At 37.0% G+C, this 22,924-nt stretch overlaps 1 protein-coding gene across 3 annotated transcripts; it reads right to left on the bottom strand.

Moving 5' to 3' along the window:
- Positions 1-952: 952 nt before the first annotated feature.
- On the bottom strand, positions 953-21,038 carry LOC101222679 (serine/threonine-protein kinase SMG1). Of its 3 annotated transcripts, none has more exons than XM_011650910.2 (15): positions 20,464-21,027; positions 14,786-19,784; positions 14,498-14,686; positions 12,908-13,022; positions 10,704-11,760; positions 9,226-9,673; positions 8,341-8,394; positions 5,370-8,235; positions 4,884-4,997; positions 4,560-4,690; positions 3,804-3,896; positions 3,344-3,613; positions 2,596-3,241; positions 1,912-1,987; positions 953-1,842 (listed from the first exon to the last, which is right to left on the bottom strand). In XM_011650910.2, the coding sequence occupies exons 1-15, from the start codon at positions 20,712-20,714 to the stop codon at positions 1,743-1,745; spliced, it is 11,409 nt and encodes a 3,802-aa protein (XP_011649212.1). In that variant the 5' UTR covers positions 20,715-21,027; the 3' UTR covers positions 953-1,742. The 3 variants fall into 3 exon arrangements, 2 of the variants coding, with proteins under 2 accessions (XP_011649212.1, XP_031736824.1); XM_031880964.1 differs by lacking the exon at positions 20,464-21,027 and having other exon boundaries at positions 14,786-19,380; positions 19,511-19,625; XR_004214487.1 differs by lacking the exons at positions 953-1,842; positions 1,912-1,987; positions 2,596-3,241; positions 3,344-3,613 and having other exon boundaries at positions 3,805-3,896; positions 5,545-8,235; positions 20,464-21,038.
- Between the last annotated feature and the right edge of the window lie 1,886 nt (positions 21,039-22,924).

The following is a 22,924-nucleotide window of genomic DNA, read 5'->3' as shown; positions in this document are numbered from 1 at the left end:
AATTCCCACCCCACCGCATAGTTATATTAAAAATAGTATTTCAAGCCAAAAGGAACATAATTGAATTGATATATAATACTCGTATTCTCTAACCCAAGTAACTAAAGGCAAATTATAGATATTGAAAAAGGAAAGTTTTATTGAAAGTGTTTTATGTACAGTGAGATGTTTTGAATCTCTATGGACTCATAAATTCAACCAACATACAAACAGAAGCTTCAGAACACATCTTCCCATTCATACCGAGTCGTCTTACTCGGTCCCAAACTCGAGTTAACTCAGTGGAGTTCCATCTTCCTTGTTCAGCCACATCAACGGTGGGAGCGGCGGGGGAGGAGCCACCCTCGTGGCGGAGTTTAGCCTGCTCAGAAGTCCATAGGTCTACGAGCCCCGACATGACGAGGAGTAATAGAATCTAGAGTAAGAAGTAGAGGAAAATATATTTGCGATGATGGAAAATAGAGGAACATGAGAGTTTCAATATAAATAAGATCACTTAAAGAGTAAGCTTCAAAAAACTGGATTTATATCTGTGTGCTTAACAAACTGTTAGAATTGGTTGGTTTTGAGTTTTGAGTTTTGAGTTTCATTTAATTTGTTTGTCTAATTCTATTCTATGGGAAAAGGGATTTTTAATTCTATTCTATGGGAAAAGGGATTTTTAATTCTATTCTATGGGAAAAGGGAGATTCTTCACTTCCCATAGGAAGAGACTAAACCATTTGCTTGTGGATTCATTACTTCACTTCAAGTCTATCCTTGTTGGTGACGTGGACATTGTAAGTTGGATTGTACCTATTTATATATTGTTCACTTAAAAAAGAATTTTAAAAACTTTTTTGAAAAAAATAAATAGTCAGATAAATTGATGGGTGTAGTGCATAAGTAATAAGTAATTTCATTAGCATAATCTTGTTATAAACTTTGAAAATATACTAAATGGTGTTTCTTCTGGCATGAAAAAAAATGTAATTATTTGACCAAATTAATCAACTTGCCTTCAATAACATCACATAACATCCATACATAAGTAAAAACCCAACAAAACAAAGAGTGACAAACTATCATGACATTTACAGTCTACATTTACATTCCAATTTTCACAGTTATGGATAAAGTATATAACCTATTTGAATGGCTAAATAATCATTTTCCTAAATGATACAATAATTCATTACATTATGCAATTTCTCATCTTCTGCGGAAGTGATGTTCTACCTTCTTCAGATTATCCACGCAGTAAATAGCTCGTTACCAAAAACCCACAACTCCTCAGCATCAACATTGCAATATTCCCAAGCAACATCTCAGATGCCAAATGGACCAAAGCTTGGTTTCGTTATAACTTTGAAGCCCCAGACGTGGCCCATATTACCTGCCCTCGACCTTGCGTGGGGCAGCATATTGGAACGTGAAGAACGTGAACGCTGTTTGGACACTTCGTCAATAGTTCATGTGCACAGCTCAGTAATGGAAATGCCAAGATGGATCTTGCGCAGCTTTTCGAGCAATCGCTGTTACTTTCTTTCACACTGTGACTGAATAATTCATATGATGAAATGAATCCAGCTGTAGGGCGAACCAATGCAGCAAACAAGAGGTCCCGCATGGTAGTAACTTTGAACATACCCCAGCATGTTCTTCCAAGTTCTGGATTAATGAATCTGGTGCTAGTATTTCTCGACGAACCTCTGCTAACCATCCATCAGTACAGGTATCCAAGATTCCTCGGTCTTCAAATTTCAAATCCATGGGGTCCAACCTTCATACATGTTGCACAGGTTGTCTACACTCGTTGCTTGCTTAAGTAGATAATCCACTTGCTCAGCAATGCTAAGTTCTCTGTTAGTTAAAAGATAGTTAGAAATCCAGCATAGAGATTGTCAACAGCGCCAAGTTAAGAGTAGGTACCTGTTATCGACATTGTCTCTTCCATTGAGTTTCATCTCTACACGCCGTAAAACAGACGTTGCGTATGCATTTCTACCTGAGAGGACCATAACACAAGACTTCAACTTTTGGAATGAAATATGCAATGCCACATCAAATGGGGACGATTCAGTTTTCCCTCTGAATGCAAAGCTCATATACAAGAAAATTGTGCTGACTTTCCAATAATCAAAAGCAAATTTTACTGAATCCGAAAGTAAAGCAAGGAACTGAGGCTAATTTATATGCAATAAAGAACAGTAGTTCTGATTTAATACGCATTAGAAGCACACTACAAGATAAACAAAACAACATAATATTTTTAGTCATTGTATTTTGGGTTATGTTATCTTTTGTATTAGATGGTGATACAGCAAGGAGATATCCACCCTCTCGAACTGGTATGAACTTTGAATTTTGGGATCGTGATAATATATTGCGACTCTTGTGGAGATTCCTTACAGTTGTATTCTTTGTGATAGTTTTCCGTTCTAAAATAGCTAATTCCCCTATCCACATATGCATAATTTAAAATAATGAAAACATTAAGAACATCGATCAATAAATAAAACATGTAATCATAAATATCATCTAGTGCAGCAGTGGAAACGCTAATTGGGAATTAAGGATAATAGATATGTGTCTGAGTGAAGGTACACTACTTACCCCTGCTTGCACGACTCCAAGCAGCCTTCTGAGCTGGAGGAGCCTCTTGATTTTCATCTTCTAATCTCTTATCTGATGAGGTTACACCACTTTCCTCCTCCAGTCTTTCAACAGTCTCATTCAACGGATGTGACGCAATAGCAGGAACTTCAATAGATTCATCAGGTGGTGTTGCAACAATTTTAATTCCTCCATTGAACTCATTGGTTGATAACTTTCTAAAACAGGTTTGGCTACCATCTGTGGATTTTGTTTCTGACTCCTCCAAACGTAACATTTTTCCAACGTCAGTTTGAGAAAATGAGGTAATTTTTGGAATAACTCTAGCTTCTCTGTCACTAGACCCGTTATAGTGTTGACCCATATCCTCTGTTAGGTCGTTGGAGCTATCTGGAAAGCTACTAGTGGTGAAGTCAGACTCAGAGCTGCTGCTGCAGAAGCTATCAGGTGGAGATAACCATTCTTTATCTTGCAAAGAAAGTCTGGTAATATCAGGGATATCTCCGCTACTCTCACTATCAGACAAGGAGAGGCTTTCTCTCTCCTTTTCGAAGTCAACTGCATCTACTTCACTATTGAACTGAGACTTAGTTATGTGAATTCCCTCTGACTTAATTTCCTGGCTTTCTCCTAGTCCTTCAAGAGCCTGAAAAAGTAGATTTCACATTTGGTGGAAATTCAGTAACATCAGAAGCATTGTAAAATAATTCATGAAATCAACGAGCTGAACTATAGACTCCATTCATACTTTATGAAGATTTCCAGCATGGAGACCTGCTGTTCGTGCAAGCTTGGTAAACATGGAATACAGACCCTTCACAGATAATGTCAGAGAAGGGACCAAAGGCTTGAACATCTGATAGGCCTCTCTAATTCTCAAACAATAGGACTGATATATAGCTTGTCCATGTATAGGTGATATTTCCATCTTGATTTCTCTTTCTCTAGCCATAGCATCAATCATGGCAGCAACATCCTTGGATAACATTGCCTCAAGGGGAAGGAGGACTGAATTTGCCTGCTTAAGAAGTGAAACAATAAGCAAACAATGGCACTGGAATGGGAAATACCATAACCAGTATCAATTCACATGGGGAATGCTATAAGCTGACTACAGTTGGAAGCAGACTACTCTATCATGCTCTGCAGCACGAATGTCTAGATTAAATAGACTGGGATTTAGTCACGTAAATGATTGATCAAAATACCTTCGCAATGTCTTCAATAAGTTGACGATGAATTACAGCAGCCTCCTTTCCCAAATTATGAACATCATGCAGATCTTCGGTTATTGCTAGTACCTACAGGAAATGTAGAAATATTAGCTGCATTTGAACAGAAAAAGAACTTTGTCATATACTTGATCAAAAGAGATCAAACAATCTTAAGTGCAAACAATTAAAAAATCATATAAACAGGTGAAGGAAAAGATGCCAATGAGAGCAAATTTTAGAATCATCTATAAAGCATAGAAAATCTTTAACGATTTTATTTTGCTTCCCACAACCATATTTTTTTTCAGTTTAACATCTTGTTGGGTGATTCAATCATTGACCTCTCAAATCGAAGGTATATGCTTAAACCAATTGAGTAATGTTCAGATTGGTCTCATGTTAATCACAGTTATCATCTTCCATACAAGAGATTACTGAAATTTAAGCCTACAAAAAAAAGATGGATGCATTGTGCATAGAATAATATATCGATTATTTTAGATGAATTGATGGCAATCAGAGATATGATAAAAGTTGATTCAAATCAACAGAGCTATGTTCAGGTTGGCCCCATGTTAACCATTATCGTCTTCTGTAAAAGAGATTAGTGAAATTGAAGCCTGCAGGTGCCTTTTAGGACTTGCTGATTTCCTTTTGAAGGAACAACATCCTGACAACAAATCCAGAAATATTGCTGGCGACACAATCACCTCAAATCAAATCCTGAGCTTCATAGATATATTCAGTTACCTCTTCAAGCATAGAACCACACTCAGAGGTCAATGCAGTGTGGTTCCTTGAGACACTACCAAATGCTGAGAGTGCAACACTTGATTCATATGCACAATCTCTCATACTGAGAAGAGTGCTTTGTAAATCACCTACAAAGACAGCCAATATGTTCAAGCAATGAGCAAAAGGTACTGTTGAAAATATTGTATACAAGGATAATCTTAGTGCATAAACCATAAAGATAAAAACTTGCGTATGTCAAATGTCAAATGAGGAAAATGTGTAATGCTTGTGTATATATCTATGTACTTGCTCAGCTTAAATAACAGAAAGATGCATGACCTGAAGCGGACTTCATTTTAAGATTAGCAATGCGAAGATTATTGGTTGCAGCATATAATTCGTTTGAGGCAGCCTCCATGCTTCTTTCTGCAAGCTTCCATTCTTGTTCAGTACCTAGTAGAAGACGCAAAGAATAAGGAATCATCAGTTAACCTGAAAGATAAAAATTTCCTTATTGTAGCCCAAGTATCATCTTTAAAGAAACAAATTCTACCCCCAAAAATACTATATCTAAAAATATAACTCCCGGGGACAATTCTAGAAAATATATCTTTCATCTAGGGACTAAACTTTCACTTTGTAACTATCTCAAGCTTGATAATAAACCACATATATCTTCAGAACCTATATATTTTGACGATAATTATTATATTATTCTGGATTTCAGGATTTTTTTAAAAATATCTAAACAATTTTTCTTTAGAACCAAAAGGGCTTAATAGTGCAATGAGACAACATCAACATAAAAGAGAAAAGCTTGCTCACGGGAAAAGGAATGATAAGAAACATCCAGTCTTGTTATTGCATTCAAGTAAGCTTGCTGCCATGCCCTGCTATCACTATCTGTACTAAAAGCATGGTCTCCTGGAAATTGAAGCATGCCATCTCTTGATGCTTCAAATTCCAATATAGACATGCAAATCTTAATAATATCTGATACCTTTTCTCTAGTTTCCCATAACAACTGCCTCCGCCTCAAGATATGGTCATGGAATTGAGGAGGAATCCCTGAAGCCTTAGAAGTATTTATCACCGGACCAGTATTTGGGCCACCACAAGCCCACCCCATTGCTCTCTCCAGCTGTGCTTCAGCTGTAAGAGAGCCTCGCTCACAAGCTTCTAGGCCTTCAATTGACTTAGCTATCCTTGAAGTAGCCGATCGCAAACTTCCCAGCAATTCAGATCGGCTAAGGTCTAGAATAATAGGGTATAACCTATCCTCAACAGAGAGAAATTTTTGCAAGGTGGCCCTATTAAATTGTGATGGAGTCAAACTATTGTCATGTAACCACTCCATTTGAATAATTTCCAGACTAGTCTTCTGAAGAGTTTCTTTGAGCTCATTCACCTGTTTTCTCATAAGTGAAACTGTAGACCTTGCTGCTCTGGCAGTTTCATGCACATTACAGTGTTCCTGCAGCATGTATCGGATCCTCTCAATAAATTCCAAATCTTTAATTTGTTCATCATGGTGTTCATGGAAATTGTCTTTTCTTGCCTCCAGTGGTTTTAAATGTTCCCTTTCTCTATCCAGCCAAGCCAAGAATGCAGGAACACCCCGTTCTTTAAGGTACCTAAAAATATATTCTTGAAGCTGAAGCTCAAGTTTTTTCTTCATAACATTAAAGAGCTGATCAAATCCGAAATTCTGATCCACGGCTGAAGCAATTTCATGTATGCACGAATCAAGGAAAGAATCCACAACACAAATTTTCCAAATAAAGAAAGAATGACTGCTTAATTGTCCACCAAACCTCCAAATATATTCAGATATTGGATACCCAGAACTCACCACATCTGACAAAGTAGGAATCCCATTTGAGATAGATGAAAAAGAAACTCCAGAGGAAGACCAGATTTCATCAATAGATTCCAGTTCAGAGAATGGTTTAACTAATTTGGCCAATAAGGTGTTGCCTTTCGTAAAAGTCTCCTCCACTGCAGCACTGATAAGAGATTGAAACTGGCATTCCGATGAAGCCAAAGCATGTACTAAATTAGCCTCCCTCTTTGCAAGAGACGAGCTGCGTACATCTCTCTGGTTCCATGTTTGATGGAGTTGATGCAGTTCTGCCCTGCAAGCTTCCTCCTCTGAAGCAAGCTCCTCGGCCTCTTCCCAAGAGAGATGATCCCTGCCCTTTACAGCAGCTTCCTCAAGGGCCAACTGCTGCTCTGTAATGAGGCCAACATTGATAAAATAATTTTTTTCCAATTCAATTAACGAAGCCTTCTCTAATTGAACCTCAAGAAACTGATCTAGTGCTGTATCAATTGATCCTCGAATTTGTGAGACCAGCCCAAATGCATCCATAACTTCTGAATTCACCGAAATAGCAGATCTAATTATATCAGGTAGAACAGCATCAGTCATTTTCCCTATCAGGTCTTTGAAAGAAGAGAACATGACAGCAAAAGTAGAAGTCCAATTTCTATGAGAATGATTCCTATGCCAACTTTTATATTTGTTTTCAACACTCAGCACCTTAACATCAATCAAATCCAATAATTCAGAATGAAACTCTGACAAAAGCATACATTTCTCCACTTGCTCTTCTAGATTGGAGAAAACAACATTAAAATCATGAGATGTAGTTCTATTCACTAGTCTCCCATCATTCATATCATTCAAAATGTCCAGTATTTTTCCTCTTGCCTCACAGTATAGAATATCCAGAGCAACGTTAATACTAGATAGTAGCTTTTCCTTTTTCTCCTTTTCTGCCACAAGCTCCAGCTGCATGTTGATGTCCTTTTTCCCATCATGTGTAACTCGTCCCATCTGGAGAGATGGAATAGCTTCTCTCTTTACAAGGCCAGCAGACGTCATATATTTAGTAAAAGTTGATAGAAGCCGATCCTTAGCTTTCAATTCCGTTTCTGTACCAATAGAGGTCAAGAGCTCAGTACACTCTTCTTCAATTTTTGCAATTTCCTTTGCGTACTTATCCACTTGAACACACATATTGTCATGACTGACTTGTACAGAATCATTATTATCATTTACTTTCATCATAAGTTCAGTAGCCTGTCTTCTAGCAAGTGAAATAATATCAGAGGAGAGGGCATTCTTAGATAATTGTAAAGCCTGAGCCCAGCCATGAACTACACTAGTCGTTACATAGTTTAGAGGAAGAAATCTCTGCAAAGAAACAGAATAAACTTGAATTGTAGCTATAGCAGAAGAAAGTCCATCGCTTAGTGCAGCTATAAGCTGAGAAATCTCCCTATCTATATCATGACATTGCACTTGAGTGGGCTCAGGTACAACTGTCACTGGAACTCCAGCCACCGTAACGGCAGATATAAGTGACAAAGCTTCTCCAATTGCTCTCATATTCAAACACATGTCTATTTCGGGAATCAAATTGCTCCTTATATTATCAAGGACTCTTCCATGTTGCTCAATCCAGGTTGATGCCTCTTGAGCTTTCTCAGAAACAATAGCCTTACCTTGAGCAAGCTCTCGAGCCTGCATTTCAAATAGTGTACGAACTTTCTCTGCACTAGATGTTGCATCAGCAACAACTGACTTAGCTGATGTTTCACGCAAAACTATGCTTGATCTTTCTTGTTCAGCTTGATAAAAGAGCGTAGAGGCAAGCTCATAGTGATTTAGGACATTTGCAAACCCCTGGAATAGATTATTTGGTTCAGAGAAATTCATGGAAGCAACAAGTGAAGATGGTAGAAGCTCAGGAAATTACAAACAAGATACAAGTGTCAAGCAGTACAGTACCTCAAGAGAAGACTCAGCAGCAGGTAGGGCAGCCAATAAAAGATCATGATGCTCCTGGAAAATGTTAAGAGTTATAATGAGTTTGCACAAGCAAAATCTATTAAACATAAACTCAAAACATTTTAGTTCTTTTAAATTTAGAGAGTTATAATGGAACCTAGGTTAGTATTGAATTCCACAATTCAATAAATCATTATTGTACAGTATTTTTTTTTTTTTTGGGGTAAAAAAGAACATTTCATCTATTGTACAGTAATGAGTCCAAGTTTTATGTTTTGTGATCACTAACTTCTGAGTGAGTAAAGCACTACCAAGATGGACTGAAAATTTTCTGGACAATAAGAAATGAATTTTGAAAATTAAGAACTTTCAAGGTGTGATAGAGATAATTCCATCTTTTAAATGAGGAAATAGGTGTTATACATATATAATAGCACACATCAAATAACTTAATTGACTTGAAGCATGTCAAAATCTCAGACATGGCTTACAAATCAATATTATTAGTTCTTAAGGAAGTTGGATGGTCCTGAATCCCTCCCAGCTTACCCTCTCCTTCTCTCTCTTTTTCCCCCCATACAAGTACCTCTCTCCCTGTTAACTTAATACAAACAGCAATAACAAACTACTACTTCCAAGGACCCTTTTATCGTCGGTATCACCTACATGATTTCCATTCAAACTAGCCAACATTATCACACAATCAAATGATTGGCTCAACAGCATCTGGCTGATTGGTCATCTTCTTTGTACACCTTTTATAGGTGAACTTGATTGGTGGTTTATAAGCATAAATGAACTAGAAATACTAGCAGAAAAGACACTATAATTAAAGAGAGGAAAATAGAAATAAAGCAATTATCATTCAGTGGAAATGACTAGAACCTGCAAGGGGACACGAATTTCCTGCACACGAGATGCAAATAGACTCAAGCTAACAGCCAACTCCATGCCTCTTCTTTCTTCACCACCTATAGTGGCATCATCATGGAAATCACCACGGGTCCATTCCACAAGAGGATCCCACACAAAAACTTCTAGCAGCATTAGGAGTATATCTTTGTTCTTTCTCAGAACTTCTAGCACAGCCTCACAGTTTGCTCTGAAGGTCCCTTCTATTCCTGTCAGTCCTAAAGCTGCTTCCATAGTTTGGGTGAGACGAAAGGGAACAATCTCTGGCACTTTCAGTTTCTGGCCTTTATCAAAACAAACATTATAGTCAATATGTACAACATCTCCAGTAGAGAAATCCATAAGAATATTATCCAGATGTCTATCGCCTAAGCCCAAGATGTGTCCCACCATACTCATTGCTGCAACACTTCCAGCATACCTGAGTAGAGAACAAATTTTATATCTTGCAAGATTAGCAGACTGAATCTAGATTATTGCAAATCAAAAGAAATGAAAGGAAGGGAAAACTGTCACAGAATGGCTCAACATCAATTTAGTTTTATCGCAAAAATGTTGGCTGGCAGGCAATTATGAACTGAACATGACCAATTCCAAATTTTAAATTTACAAGTTCTGAATGTTATTTTCAGATTTTCCTAGCCACTATCAGCTCTGGATCATCCAAAACATATTTCACCGTCTACCTTTATCACAAAAGATCTCTCTTCTTCAAACCTTGCACCTATTTTCTGTGTTTACTCTCAAGTCTCATGTTCTTTTTTTTCCTGAGGAAACATACCTAATACCTTGTACTTATTTCTGCAACAAATACTATTTTTACAGATTTTTATTCAAAAAATTTGTTTTTGAAATACTCTACCAAACAAGAAAACACAAATGGTATTAATTATATTTATTTTTTAAATGTTTTCTGTTGTTAAACCTGATTTTCAAACATGCCAGTAAATTTTATTTCTTTGTAAAGAAATCCTAATTGAAACTTTACTTTCTAGAAAGTTAAGCAAATACAAGAAAAAAGAAGAATATATATTTCATAATACAACTTGCAAGGCAAACAATCTTAAATAAAAATCATGCTGAAAACAGTAGTAATTGGAGAGTAGTTCAGAAAAGAAGTATTACAGAAAAATAGAAAATTACAATTTGAGGAGAAAAAAAATAGAAGATCAAGGAGAAGAAAGAAGCAAGAAAAAAAAGGTAATCATTCCTTTGATAAACTAAAATTTTCTGTAGAAAACGTCCTTAAATAAAATCATGCCGGAAAATACCCCTTTGAAAAAAAAATAAAAGAAAAATGCTGAAAAGGGGAAAGGACAATTATACCTTTAATCACCTAAAAATTTCTATATGCAAGCATAAGAAAAACAACTTTTTGCCAATTAGCCCTTTGTTTGTATTTGACAGAAAGAAAGTTTAGCATGTTACAACACAAACCAAAATAGTTATACCTTTTTAGTTTCAAACTGAAAGCTTTGAATCCTTCACTAGCACACCAGAGTTCTTGATAAAGAAGTTGTTTGGGAACCTCCTTCATAAGATCCAAAAGAACTTTACGTTTAACTTCATGAGGCCAATCTCTACGTGAAATCACTCTCCTTATGCCTTTCTCTTTGAGTGCTGGTATGATTTTACCATAAAACATATCACTCGGACGTGGAAGCTGTGGAGGTACAGAACTTTTCAAATTGCTAGCACCAACTGCTGAGAGTTGTGCCACCTGGACCCGGTGTTGCCATGACTTGAATACAGTATATACACTCATTACATTGTTCACCCATTGGATGAGACCAGCTCTACCACTAATTGGAGTTACAGAATAATAGCGAATGGAGAGAGATTGACCATAAGTTGAATGAGATGAATACAGGAAACTATTGATAGCTTGCAACATTTGCATGATTCTAGCATCAAGACGCAGATCCTCTCTACCCTTTAAGAGATATGTGTAGGTTTCACCATCAGAACCCAGTATTACAAGCTTTTTAGGTTTTGTCTTTGTAGACAAGATAGTCACTTGCTCTGAGAAAGAACCAATTGTAACAGTTCCTGAAAGATTAGAGCCAATGCTTCTATCAGCTTCTGAATAGATAACATGCTTCTCAAAACCAGGCATTGGTACGTCAGATGATGATAACAAAGTTAACATCGGTGCAACTTCTTTTAAAGAAATTGATGACTTTCTCTGATAAGATGCCAAAGATGCTGCAATATCATCAAATGGCCGCCATACATCAACAAGTGCAGCAGCAGAGGATGGAGGATTCTTGAAGGTAAAAATAGCTGATTTCAGCTGTTCTTTATACTCTTCATGGAACCAGGTTTCATGGGGTGTTTCAGGTTTTCGAGATGTTGAAGCCAAACGACGCTCCAAAGCCACCACAATGGGGGCCATCATGGCTGAGTACTTAGCAGCATTTATCTTGTCTTTCTCACTCTGGCTGAGAGTGACATTTGCAGCAATTCGAGCAGCTTCTTCCTTGAGTACATTTATGCGTCTCATAACATCTGCAAAATATAGACTTCTCAATCTTTTGCTTTGTATAAGGAAAAACAAATCAACAAAATTCTCAATAATTTACAAATTGGCATTCCTCATAATTCAAGGTGACAGATGTACAACAGATAGTGTTCAAGTAACATAAACTCTTCCAACTCCACCTTTAGTCTTGCTTCCAAGCCCAATAGCATAAACTCTGCTCCGATTACGCTTACATGAAAACATGACAACCATCAGAAAATTAAAGTTTTGGTCTTCAGCCTATAGGAATTTGAACAATGATGATAGACTCCAAAGGAAGTTTAGAAGGTGGTTTTTGTCCACTTTGGAAAGCAGAATGCTCTTGAAAGAGGCAGAAGGCCTTGGCCACCTCTTTTTGCATTGTGATTTTGCCAATCAAGATTGGATCGCTGCAGGAATACTGGGTTTACAGTTTTGTCTCCATAAAAACATTGACAATTGGATGTTGGAAGGCCTGGCTGCTTAGAATCTGAAGAAAAAGGCCAAAGTGGTGGGTAGTTTCACCTTTAGAGCATTTTGCAGCTTATTTGGGAGGAAAGAAACTAGTCTAGAACCTCCGAAGATAATTCTACACCCTTCCACTTCTTAAAATTTTGTGATAGGACACAAAATATGGCCTCTTGGTGAATATATTTACAGAATAATTTCTTATGTAATTACAGCCTTTTGATGGTATTAGTGATTGGAAGACCCTCCTTGTATAGCTCTTTTTGGCCTTTGGGGGTTGTCTCAACCTTACCCTAGACTGTTGGACTTTTCTGAATATATCTTAGTTGTTTCTTATCAAAAGAAAAATGTTCAATTAAAGGATAATTTACAAATTGGTATTGTTCTTGAACGTTACAACATGCCAAGGTGAAGTGCTAGTTACAATATGTCGCAGCAACTACTCAGTGCAGGAAATTCAGTAATAACGGAAACTTGGGCAAATCATAGAGCAGGTATGATATCCCTGAGTCTCAGAACCTACAGGTCAAATTTGGCACCTAAATTTCACGTGAAAGGTCAATTATGGTCAAACTTGAAGTTATATTTATTGTGGTGAGTTGGCAACCAAAAACAAATTTCTGCATTATAGAATAATTTATGTCAGGTAAAAGTGTCATTATGTAGATTTAAAATCATGCTTCTCACCTGTCTGAAGATCTTGAAGTGTGCTGAGCCATAGCTCTTCCCAAAGTACAGTTACATTTTCCAGCTCTTTTATCATCAATTGAACATCTTCGATCAATCTTGGATAATGCTCTTTCTGCAGGTATCATGAGCATGTTTCAACAATCTTGCTTTTCAACTGTAACCATGAATTTATTGATTCAAACCGAAAACATTTCCAACAAACAAGCACCATGCCATTGGAAAGTTTATCAATTTAAAATGGAGGCAGGCACTCGAATTTGCATTTTGCTAGGTAGTATAATCAGCAAAATATTAAAAGGTGGTATTTTTCTACATGATTCATAAAGCAGCCGATGATTTTTTTTCATATAAGGAGCCAACTATCATTCAAAAGTATATTCAGAGTAGAAATATTACAAGAAATTCTACCACAAATAGAAAAATTAACCGAAAACACAACTAGTTTATCTTTTAAAGGAAACAAAACTTTTCAATGAATAAATGAAAAGAAGCAAACAATCGAAGTACAGTTCAAACAAAAGAAAGAAAAAACAGCCAAAACAATAGTTATGAATCCATAATTTCACATTTGAATGTAGATTATATATCAAATTGAAGATTAAAAATCTCCTTGAGTTTAGTTTTTGCATCGAAAGATTCAAGCTCAGAAAGAAGACTCTTTTCTTACCTTTTCCTATTTTCTTCCAAACCAGCAGTCCAGTATTTAAGATATTAATATTGGATCTTATAACAAAACCAGCCCATCATCATATATTCTTGCATTGGGTTATGAACTTAGCGGATTATGAATAACTGCCTCTATTCCCCATAAACAGAAGACTTACCCACTTTTCCAAAGGATTCCACCACAACTGGCATCCAACTCTTATCAAAAAAACTCTAGAAGTGTCTTTTAAAAGCCTAGTCAATAAAACTCAAAGAAGCCAAAATGACACTCAAGAGTCAAGACCATGATCAATAACATCAACTTATCTTTGAAAATCCTTATGTTTCTCTTTCTTTAAATAAAGACCACTATAACAGGAATCTAAATGTGTGTTTTTCCATTATTCCTCCTTAAGCATGAAAACTCCTCTACAAACAATCAATTCACATCCTGTACAAAAGATCAATTCATCACTCCTTCTTGGAGATGGTCCCTCTTTTCAAGCTATAATAGACAATATCATTTTCTTGAAGAGACCATATAATGGTACATTGTGCAAGGATAAAAAGAAAGACCAAACTGATGAAGACTCCATCAAGAAATCAAATACGGAAGACTGATCTAATTCTGATATGATTTTGGAGGAAATATGTGAACTGAATAATTTAGCCCCAGCTAGAAAAGGTCAGAGATTTAGGACCTAAAGAGCCCCAGAATTGACTAATTTAGTTAGTGTCAAAGACTGAATCACTCAACAGTTAATCAGACAACACATAGAATAAGTTTAAGACCTTTTTCCAGTCAGGAGCAGTTTCCCACCCGTTGCCAAAAGAAGCTTAAATAAAGACATTCAAACAGAGGGGAAAACTCCTCATCAAAATAAAATGTATTAAATATGAAAAGGCTTGATGAAATTAAATTAATGAAAGAAATCATGTTACCAGAGAACCAAGTATATGCTGAAGTTCCTCTGAAGGCTTCTCTTCATAAGAATTTACGTCAACCAGCGTTGGGTATACTACAGACCATGGAGACTGCTTAGCCAGCATCATCACCAATCCCTCCAACTGCTTCCTCACAATTTTCTCAGGATGAGAACTCAGGCGAGCAAATAACTGTGGTGTCACTTCCTAGAATCATAAAATAAAAATATGTTCTAAACTACAACATTATCAAATTAGTTCCAAAAGGAAAACAAAAATGATTTAAATCAGAAACAGAAATCAAACCTGCCATGGAGAGAGTGGGACTGTTGATAGAGCAGGTTCAAGAGAATCTTTTAACTCGGCTCCATAATTGAGAAGAATATGTAGAACGTACAATGTCGCCCTCAGTGTGTATTTTCCAGACTTCTGTTTCATTGACCCGCAGTCATAGCCCGCCAGCTGACCATCACAAGCTTTTATAGAGGAATGCAAAAGATATTGTATAAAGCCATTAGCAGCATGACCAAAGAGAGACACTCTTCTACTCCTCAGGGACCTCCAAACATCTACCAAGTCCTGAACAACGGTTACCGCGCTAGTGTCATCTAGGTCAATACTAGCATGCTGAAAAAATAACTTTAACTCAGAAGTAAAGACATCAGTTAGGCATTCATTCCCAGGGTTTTCAGTATTTGACAAACCAGCTGCAGCCTCGATGATATTTATTACTTGCTGCAACAAGGCCTTGACAGTGCCATCAAGTTTCAAATCCTCTAAGGTCTCAGAACTCCATTCTCTTCGATCATCATTAACAATTTTTGCTTCATGACTTTTCTGAACGAGAACATAAATCAGGCGTTCCACTTTTATGATTTCATCTTTAGTTAGTCTATATTTCTCAGAATGAACTTCAGGATCTAGTATAGAAGAAAACAAGCATGAGCGGAGAGCAGTTCCACTTGAAGTATGGAGAGAACTTTCAGCTTGAGCAAAGCACCAAGATGCATAAGAAATCCATGCCTTACCAAATGTAGGACAAAGACGAGTGGATAATTTAGTCATCGTACCCACAATCTCCTCAATGATAAGTTCTATACTTGGTCCAGGTCCAGAATGTAAGTTCTCACTACAGATGGAGAATTCTCCTCTTACAGAGGATTTGTCAGTCACATTAAAATCAGCAATCAGCTTAGGTATAATATGATCCAAGTTCAAAGCTTCTAAATCCTGTTTTAACCAACGAGAAAGTTTTAAGCATGCTTTTGCTTTCAAAATACCATCATCAAAGTTCGACTCAATTGAGTTGAAAGACATGATGTGAGGATGCACAAAGGACCAGATATTTGTGAAAGCATCTTCAAATCTATTCTCAGCTTGCATTAACAAGATTCTCTCATACTGCAAACTTGAAAGGAGAAATAGACAATGCTTTTCATCAGAACAATTTGATATATGGTCATCAATATAATTGTTTAAATTATTTGCCAACATCAGGTTTTTCTGTTTACGAGCCAAACTTAACAAATTAATGCAGAGTTTAAGGGTGACTGGAGAAGTTGGTGAGATCACTCGATAAACCCGAAGAATTTTTATCCATGGGTTGCAATCTTGATTAATTCTACAAAAAGAAGATTGCACAGACTGAACATAAACACTCAATATTGAATTTAACTGTTTGTGCTTGTCTACACTGCCTGTAAGCTTGTAACCTTCTTCAAATGCAGAAATGCTATGTAATTGTGTAGCAAATGCAGCTGCTTCTTCCAAGCCATCCAGAGGCAAGACTGACAACGTTTCCTCCAGCATTGCTCTTGCCTTCTGGATTTCTTGGGACACCTTTTCCAACCTTCCCTCATTATAGAGAAGCAGTGCCTGTAAAAGCATCTGCTCACTCCTCTGCAAAGCCAGCTTGGGATCTAGAGTTAGCTCACTGCTACTCTTTGGTGTCAAACCAAGACATGCCCATGATGCCTCATAATCTCCTTCATCAAAGTGTGCCAATGCATGGATTGCATTTATTTCATTGCCAGCTGTAGTTAGAGCACCAGAGTAGCTCTTCCCAGCATGTTTAGAACGAAGAGATTGCAACTCCGATAACCATGATTCCAGAGATGTCCAATCAGCCATAGCTGTATATCCCTCAATAATACGAGCAATGGTGAACTGTACACCATCAGAACCCATAGAAGCAAGTGACTCTTCAGTCTGTAACAAGTGGATAAAGTGAGCAGCTGCTTTTTCATATTGACCTCTTGCTTGATAGACTAGCCCTGTAATCCATGAAAAGGGTCCTAGTGTAAAGTTACCAAGACTCTGGCTTTCCTCCAGAAACAGGGAAGAGAATGTCATTTCAACCCATTTCTGTAGACCAACCAAAGCTTCTGCTTCATGACTTTTACAAAGAGCCAAAGTCATGTGCCTCAAAACCCTTGAGATATCTCTTGTAAGTTTATTTGTGTTGTGGATGTTTTCACCGACCTGTAAATTACACTTTTCCTTCATATGTGACATAACAAGATTCTTGAACTCTTGCAAACGCAGCGTACAATATTGGATTGCAGCATATTGGCTTTGAAGTGCCAATCCAGCATTCATCATTGGCTCACACATACGTGAAAACCACTCCTCACAAACTTTCTTGTTTGCTCGGAAAAACAATGAACTTTGGCGAGTAGCAGGTGATAAGACTGCAGACCCCTCATATGCATTATAAACATTTTTCTTTAAGGCCTCAACAAAATCCAATAGTAACCTCATGGGCAATAAACGGGCTCCAGAAGCCCCAACCATGGTTAAATTCCCATCACTATGTTCATTATCAAGCTGTAACAAGTGTGCTATGTCCAAAAGCATTCTCTCTAGTGCTGCAAAAGTCTGGGTAGGCCCACCAAGGTTCGTTCGTAGACGTAGAGAAATACAGTATCTAGCTGCTTCATGGATGGCCCACCAGACTCCGGCTACACAATTAACTGAGCAATTCCCATTAAGAAAATCATCATCCAGCCTGAGATCTAACCATAAACCATTTGCACCTAGGTTCCCCATCTCCTCACTTTGACTCAAATCAATGTCTTTCAATCTCCCACATCTATGGATGAGCCGCTGGGTCCATGATGCAACAGGAACTTTCCATCTTTGTGATATGTAGCTCAAAATGGAAATTAGTTGTTGAAAATGAATTTGCTGAGGAAGCTGCTTCAAGGCAAATACTTGTTTCCAGTGCAGGCTAGATTTATGATCAGATCTCAGAAGATGAAGCCTACAAGCAGGATATGATCCAAGGTCATATTGACCACATGCATAAAGTGCCGTGGGCAAAATATGAGAAAGCAACCTCACGAATGAGTTTTTTATTTCATTATCTGGATCACCAAGTTTTTCCAGGACTACGTCAGCGATGGGATAAAAGTATATGGGATGAACAATTTTTGCTTGCAGAAGCAGCTCCAATACTGAAGCTGCATTAGATCTCACCTTAGGCTCCCTGTCAGATGCGGCATCAATTACCATAAAAATCAAGTTTCCTATGACGCTAAAATATCCAAATTCTTCAAAAAAGTTGGCATATGTCTTGTCATTCTTAAAAATAGTAACGACATTCTCACAGAATCTCTGAATCCAACCCAGGGTTGTTATTTTAACTGTTAGTGGAGATGCTTTATGAAGGGCTTTGGAGAAGAGAGCATTGTATTTTGTTAGTTGCTCAATAATAATAGCTGAATGATCCTTCTTTAGATGGGCTTCATCTATGTTTTCTCCTTTTTTTTGATAAGAATCTATGTTTTCTCCTGAATCCAGAAAACGGTTCTCGCTGCTCAATTTCTTCAAAGAGCACTTGCAAAAGAATTCAGTTGTGGTCAACCTGTCCAATGTATCGAGGATAGCAGCTTGCAATTCCACATAAGCCTGAAGTGGAAAGTCAAAAGGATTCAGTTTTTCCATAATGAAGGAAATCAATCTTTCTGACCTTTTTAGACATGTGAAAGCAACGTTTTCTTGGCCTATCAGACCAATAGTTCCACTAGAGATAGTACATGTCAATAAGGCTCTCAAATCAAACTTAATTAGGGCGAACAAATCCATAGTTGAACAAAATTGAGAATCAAGAATACCATTGATACCTCTTTGATCTAAACCTTTTTCTAACAAGCCACTGAACATACCTAGCTCTTCAATTAATAATGCCACCGTTTGTTCAACAACTTCATTATTCCCATGTTGGAGCAAGAATATATAAGTGGCAGCAGAACTACCTGTTACCAAATGATTTGGATGCATTCTAAGCTGAGATATTGGTGCATCAAATTGCAGTATTCTGTGCACAGATGATGGCAGCAGCCCAAATTTTTGAAGGGACAATAATTGAAGATTAGTTTTCAAAACACCATGAACTTGAAGAAACGTAATCTTCTGACCTTTCACTACACGGTTAGCTCTGGTCATTTCCAAACTTTGGAATAGGATATCAATAGCAAGTGGATAATAGGTGGAAAAACGCTCACGTAATATTTCTGCCAAAAGAGTCAAGCATTTCCACAAATTATCAATCCACTCCAACCATCCAAATTTACGTCCAACCATAGATAAGCATCCCAACAACTGAGGAAGCATTCTCGAAAGTGGTTCACTTATTTGCTCAAGAAGGTTCAATTCCAACAACCCGGAAGCAGCAGACCGAAGAATTGTTGAAAAACAAGAAAGTAATGCAAGTAACCTGCGGAATTGTTGAGGCGTCCCAGGACTCCCATCTTGAAGTAATACATCCATGTCACCCAAGAACTTTGACAATAACCCCAGAGAAAACTGCAAATTACCCACCCAGTGCTTCTGAAACTGTAAGAAACTGTCCATAATGATGTGCCTATCTGAATCGGTTAGATCTGGAACTAATGCCCAACCTAGAAGCAGATCAACAATATCAAGGAAATGAGGTTGGAAGGATCTAGAAAACTTCAAAGAAATCAAAGTTAAAACTCCTAATAGTCCATGTAATAAAGACAAGGGAGTTCTCTCATCCTCAAGAAGTACTTGGCATGCTTTAAGGATTGGCAAAGCAAATCTCTCCACAGCACCAGCTTCTCCAATGTTAATGAACTCTTGCAATCCCTCCAATGCCAACTTGGTGGTTGCATCACCTGCAGTGACATGGCTAAGCAATGGCAATGCCCAACCAATGAATCGATCAACCAAAGTTCCAAGTAGTACACTATTTTGCCTTCCATTTGGTGATGCAGTGATTGAACATGAGACAGCACAGAGAGCTCCATAAGCAATGGCTGCCGCCTGTCTCACTGGGTATGACCTAATATGTGGAATCAAGAAATAGTTGCATCAATAATAACATTCAGTAAAAAAAATTATGGATCCCCGTTTTACGTATATAAAACAAGAACTGGAAACAATAGGCAAAAACCTACTTTTCCCATTATACTACTAGCAAAAGTACCAAAAATTTTGAAGAAAATGAGATTTGAGTATATTTCTTAGAACCAAAATTTTCAATTTGAGTTCAACACAAAGGATAATTGCCCCAGCTTGCTCAAAATTCCCGTTCTTTTTTTACGAGTGTCTAAGCCAACTTACACGCACCTCAAATAATATCATGAACACCTCTTTTGACGCACCTCAACTAATCTCACGAACAATTCGTTTGACGCACCTCAACTAATCTCTCGAATAACTCGTTTGACCCTCCAACATTTAGGTACTAAAGAAACCCATATAGCATTAAATCCTAGGTTGGCGGCCCAGTCACCATGGATTTGCTCAAAATTCCAATTCGTTAATAAGCACATTTCTAGAGAGACCATGAGTAATCCACACAGATAGAAAAAAAAGGGCAACAATGAAAAAATGTATATGCACTCTAAGCTCGAAGCCAAAAATACCATACGATCTTTCCGCACCACAAAGTGAAAAACGGTACAGAAAAATCAAGAGAAGAAACTCCAGCAATGTATAACCAGAAGAGGAGGTCTTACTTATCAGATAGAAGCTGAGAGAAGCCCTGGGAGAGGAAAGTGGCGGAGTGAGTTACAAGAAGCGAATTAGGAGGATAAACAATGGCACGATGGATTGAATTGATAGCTGCAATTCTAGCAGAGTCGTCCTCGTCGGAAGTGGCACCGGCGGTACTGGAACTTGAGGTAGTGGGATTAGGATCATCCTTCCGCAAAGCTACGTTGAGAAGGGCCGCTAGTTGCTGCTGTTGGTGGTGAAGTCCCTGCATCATCCTTCTCCATGGAATTTCCTGAAATAATTCATTGCAAATCCTTTAAAACCCCAAAAGACTCCGAATGATGATTCAGACTCATTCAATTTCCTTCTGCTACGGAAAATTCAGAGCAATTTTTTCGCTTTCCTGAGATTGTGAAACCGACGAAGGATTCTAAGAGGAAGTTTTCAGCCTTCAGTTTCTAAGTTACAGTGAAAAGTTCAAGACATTATTAGAAATGCAAACTGGTGAAGAAGAAGAAGAAGATGAACAAAATTCGTTGATGCTCCAAATTCTAAATCTGTTTTGGTATTTAGAGGAAACTCTAATGTCACACAAATTGATTACATTAGCATTCTTCTTTCTTTCTTTTTTTCTTTAAATCCATTATTGATCCATCAAAATGAAGATTTCCCAAAAATAAAAATTAAAAAACACGAAAATTTCTCAAATTATTTGGTTAAAGGTGATATACGTAATATATAATATATAATTCCTCTTAATTTGAGGTTAGAGCACAAACTAAAGAGAACTAATCCTACAACCAAAATAGAAGAAACAAAACATATAAAAAACTTACAACTTTTGAGCATGAAGAAATCAATAAAATCACAAAAAAATAAATTAATATCCTAAATCCTTTTACAAGTCTTAAAAGTTTGCTAAGAGTTAAGACTCGTTAGCACATAACAGTAATTGACCACTAAATCAGAGACATCATTAGAACAACGCTAAAGAATACAATAATTTATAGTGTCTTTATGTAAATTTGACGTTCTAAACACCACCAAGTGAGCCATAAGACTAACGTAAGAACCTAACCCTAACCTCCCATCATAGAAGACTAATTGCCCCTTGAATAAAAGAACAACAACCCTATAGCTAGGCTCTAATTAGTGGTGAGAATCAAATCACCACTAATAAGAGCTAAATGTACAAAAGAAAAGTGCCTTATCAACCCTCTCCCCCACGCTTATCAATAGATAGGCCAAAACCATCACCCCAATAAGCACATTTGTACACCATCCAAGCATATTCTATGTTCGCAACTATATTGTCACAAAACACATGGAAAATCACTACTCTTACCTCAACACAAGAGATGGGTAGACAATTCACAACTCTTAGATAGTCTTATCCATACATATTGCTAAATCAAATACTCTTGGCCACACAAAACACTCAACACACTTAGGAGTCTACAATTCTCAAGAAACTTTGAGCAACTTCACTCAAATGGGCACCCAATCAAATACAAAGGACTTAGAAATAATGTTTGGAACCTACTTCCTCATCAAAATAGGAGTGCCCTCCATATACCAAGGACAATTAGAAATCACCCATTCTCAAGCCTACTACTTTTTAAACTAAAAAGGAACCAAATCATCCTTCAAGATAATAACCAACAATACTTCCATATTATCCTACACATCGGGAAACCAATCAGAAAATGGGCTCAAAAGAAAGATGAAACTCCACGAATTAGCCCATCAAAGAGCAAGTGCATAACTAAGCAACACCCTTGAGTGAAATGATCGCCTTCCACACATATATGTTGTTTTATCTTTTGTATTATTTTATTCAATCAATCAAGTAAAAAACATATTTTAATTAAACACCCATATGAGACGGTATGTATACAAATGAAACTCTAGGATTGATCTTCACTCTAACTCATTAAGTAACTTTTTCTTTTCATCATCCTAATCAAGTTTTAAAGGAACGCCCAGAGGAAAACACAATTTCTTGGATCAAAGTATATTACTTTAATTCATATTATTGTGAAAATTATTTGGTTGAAAGACTTGAGCTTTTATTGTTTATATAATGTTGGGATTTAAACTTACAAAAAGCCCTTGGAAAGGGAGGTCGAACTGAAAAAGGGAAGCCCAAGAATGAGGTTGACCAAACCCCTCCAACTACATTTTTTTTGTCACATTCAATTTTAGATTTTATCCCTTGAGTTTTTGTTGTTACGCTCAATATGAGATATCTACCGGTGAAAATTGAGGTGTTTTACCAGCTTATTTGTAGAAAATTCAATTAAAACAATCTAAATAAAAAATAACTTTTAAAATACTATTTTTTTTCTCTAGTACATTCAAACGACACATTTAATTAGATTTTTTATCCACGAAAATGAGTATATGATAAATTATTATAGTTTGGTTTGTCACAATAAATCTAAAACCACCGTCATTCATTACAAACAAAAAAATTGATTTGAA

The sequence above is a fragment of the Cucumis sativus genome, chromosome 2 (assembly GCF_000004075.3).
Source record: "Cucumis sativus cultivar 9930 chromosome 2, Cucumber_9930_V3, whole genome shotgun sequence".
NCBI classification, from domain to species: Eukaryota; Viridiplantae; Streptophyta; class Magnoliopsida; order Cucurbitales; family Cucurbitaceae; genus Cucumis; species Cucumis sativus.
The sequence above is the reverse complement of the archived record's forward strand: the minus strand, read 5'-3'. Positions and strand labels throughout refer to the sequence as shown.

Bases quoted from the DNA above. Each gene is read 5' to 3' on its own strand.
- LOC101222679 (XM_011650910.2), bottom strand. From the start codon at position 20,714: ATGATGCAGGGACTTCACCACCAACAGCAGCAACTAGCGGCCCTTCTC. The intron at 3,897-4,559 runs GTAACTGAATAT...CATTTCCTGTAG, and splicing joins GTGGTTCTATGCTTGAAGAG to GTACTAGCAATAACCGAAGA. The intron at 3,614-3,803 runs GTATTTTGATCA...CTTCTTAAGCAG, and splicing joins TTATTGAAGACATTGCGAAG to GCAAATTCAGTCCTCCTTCC.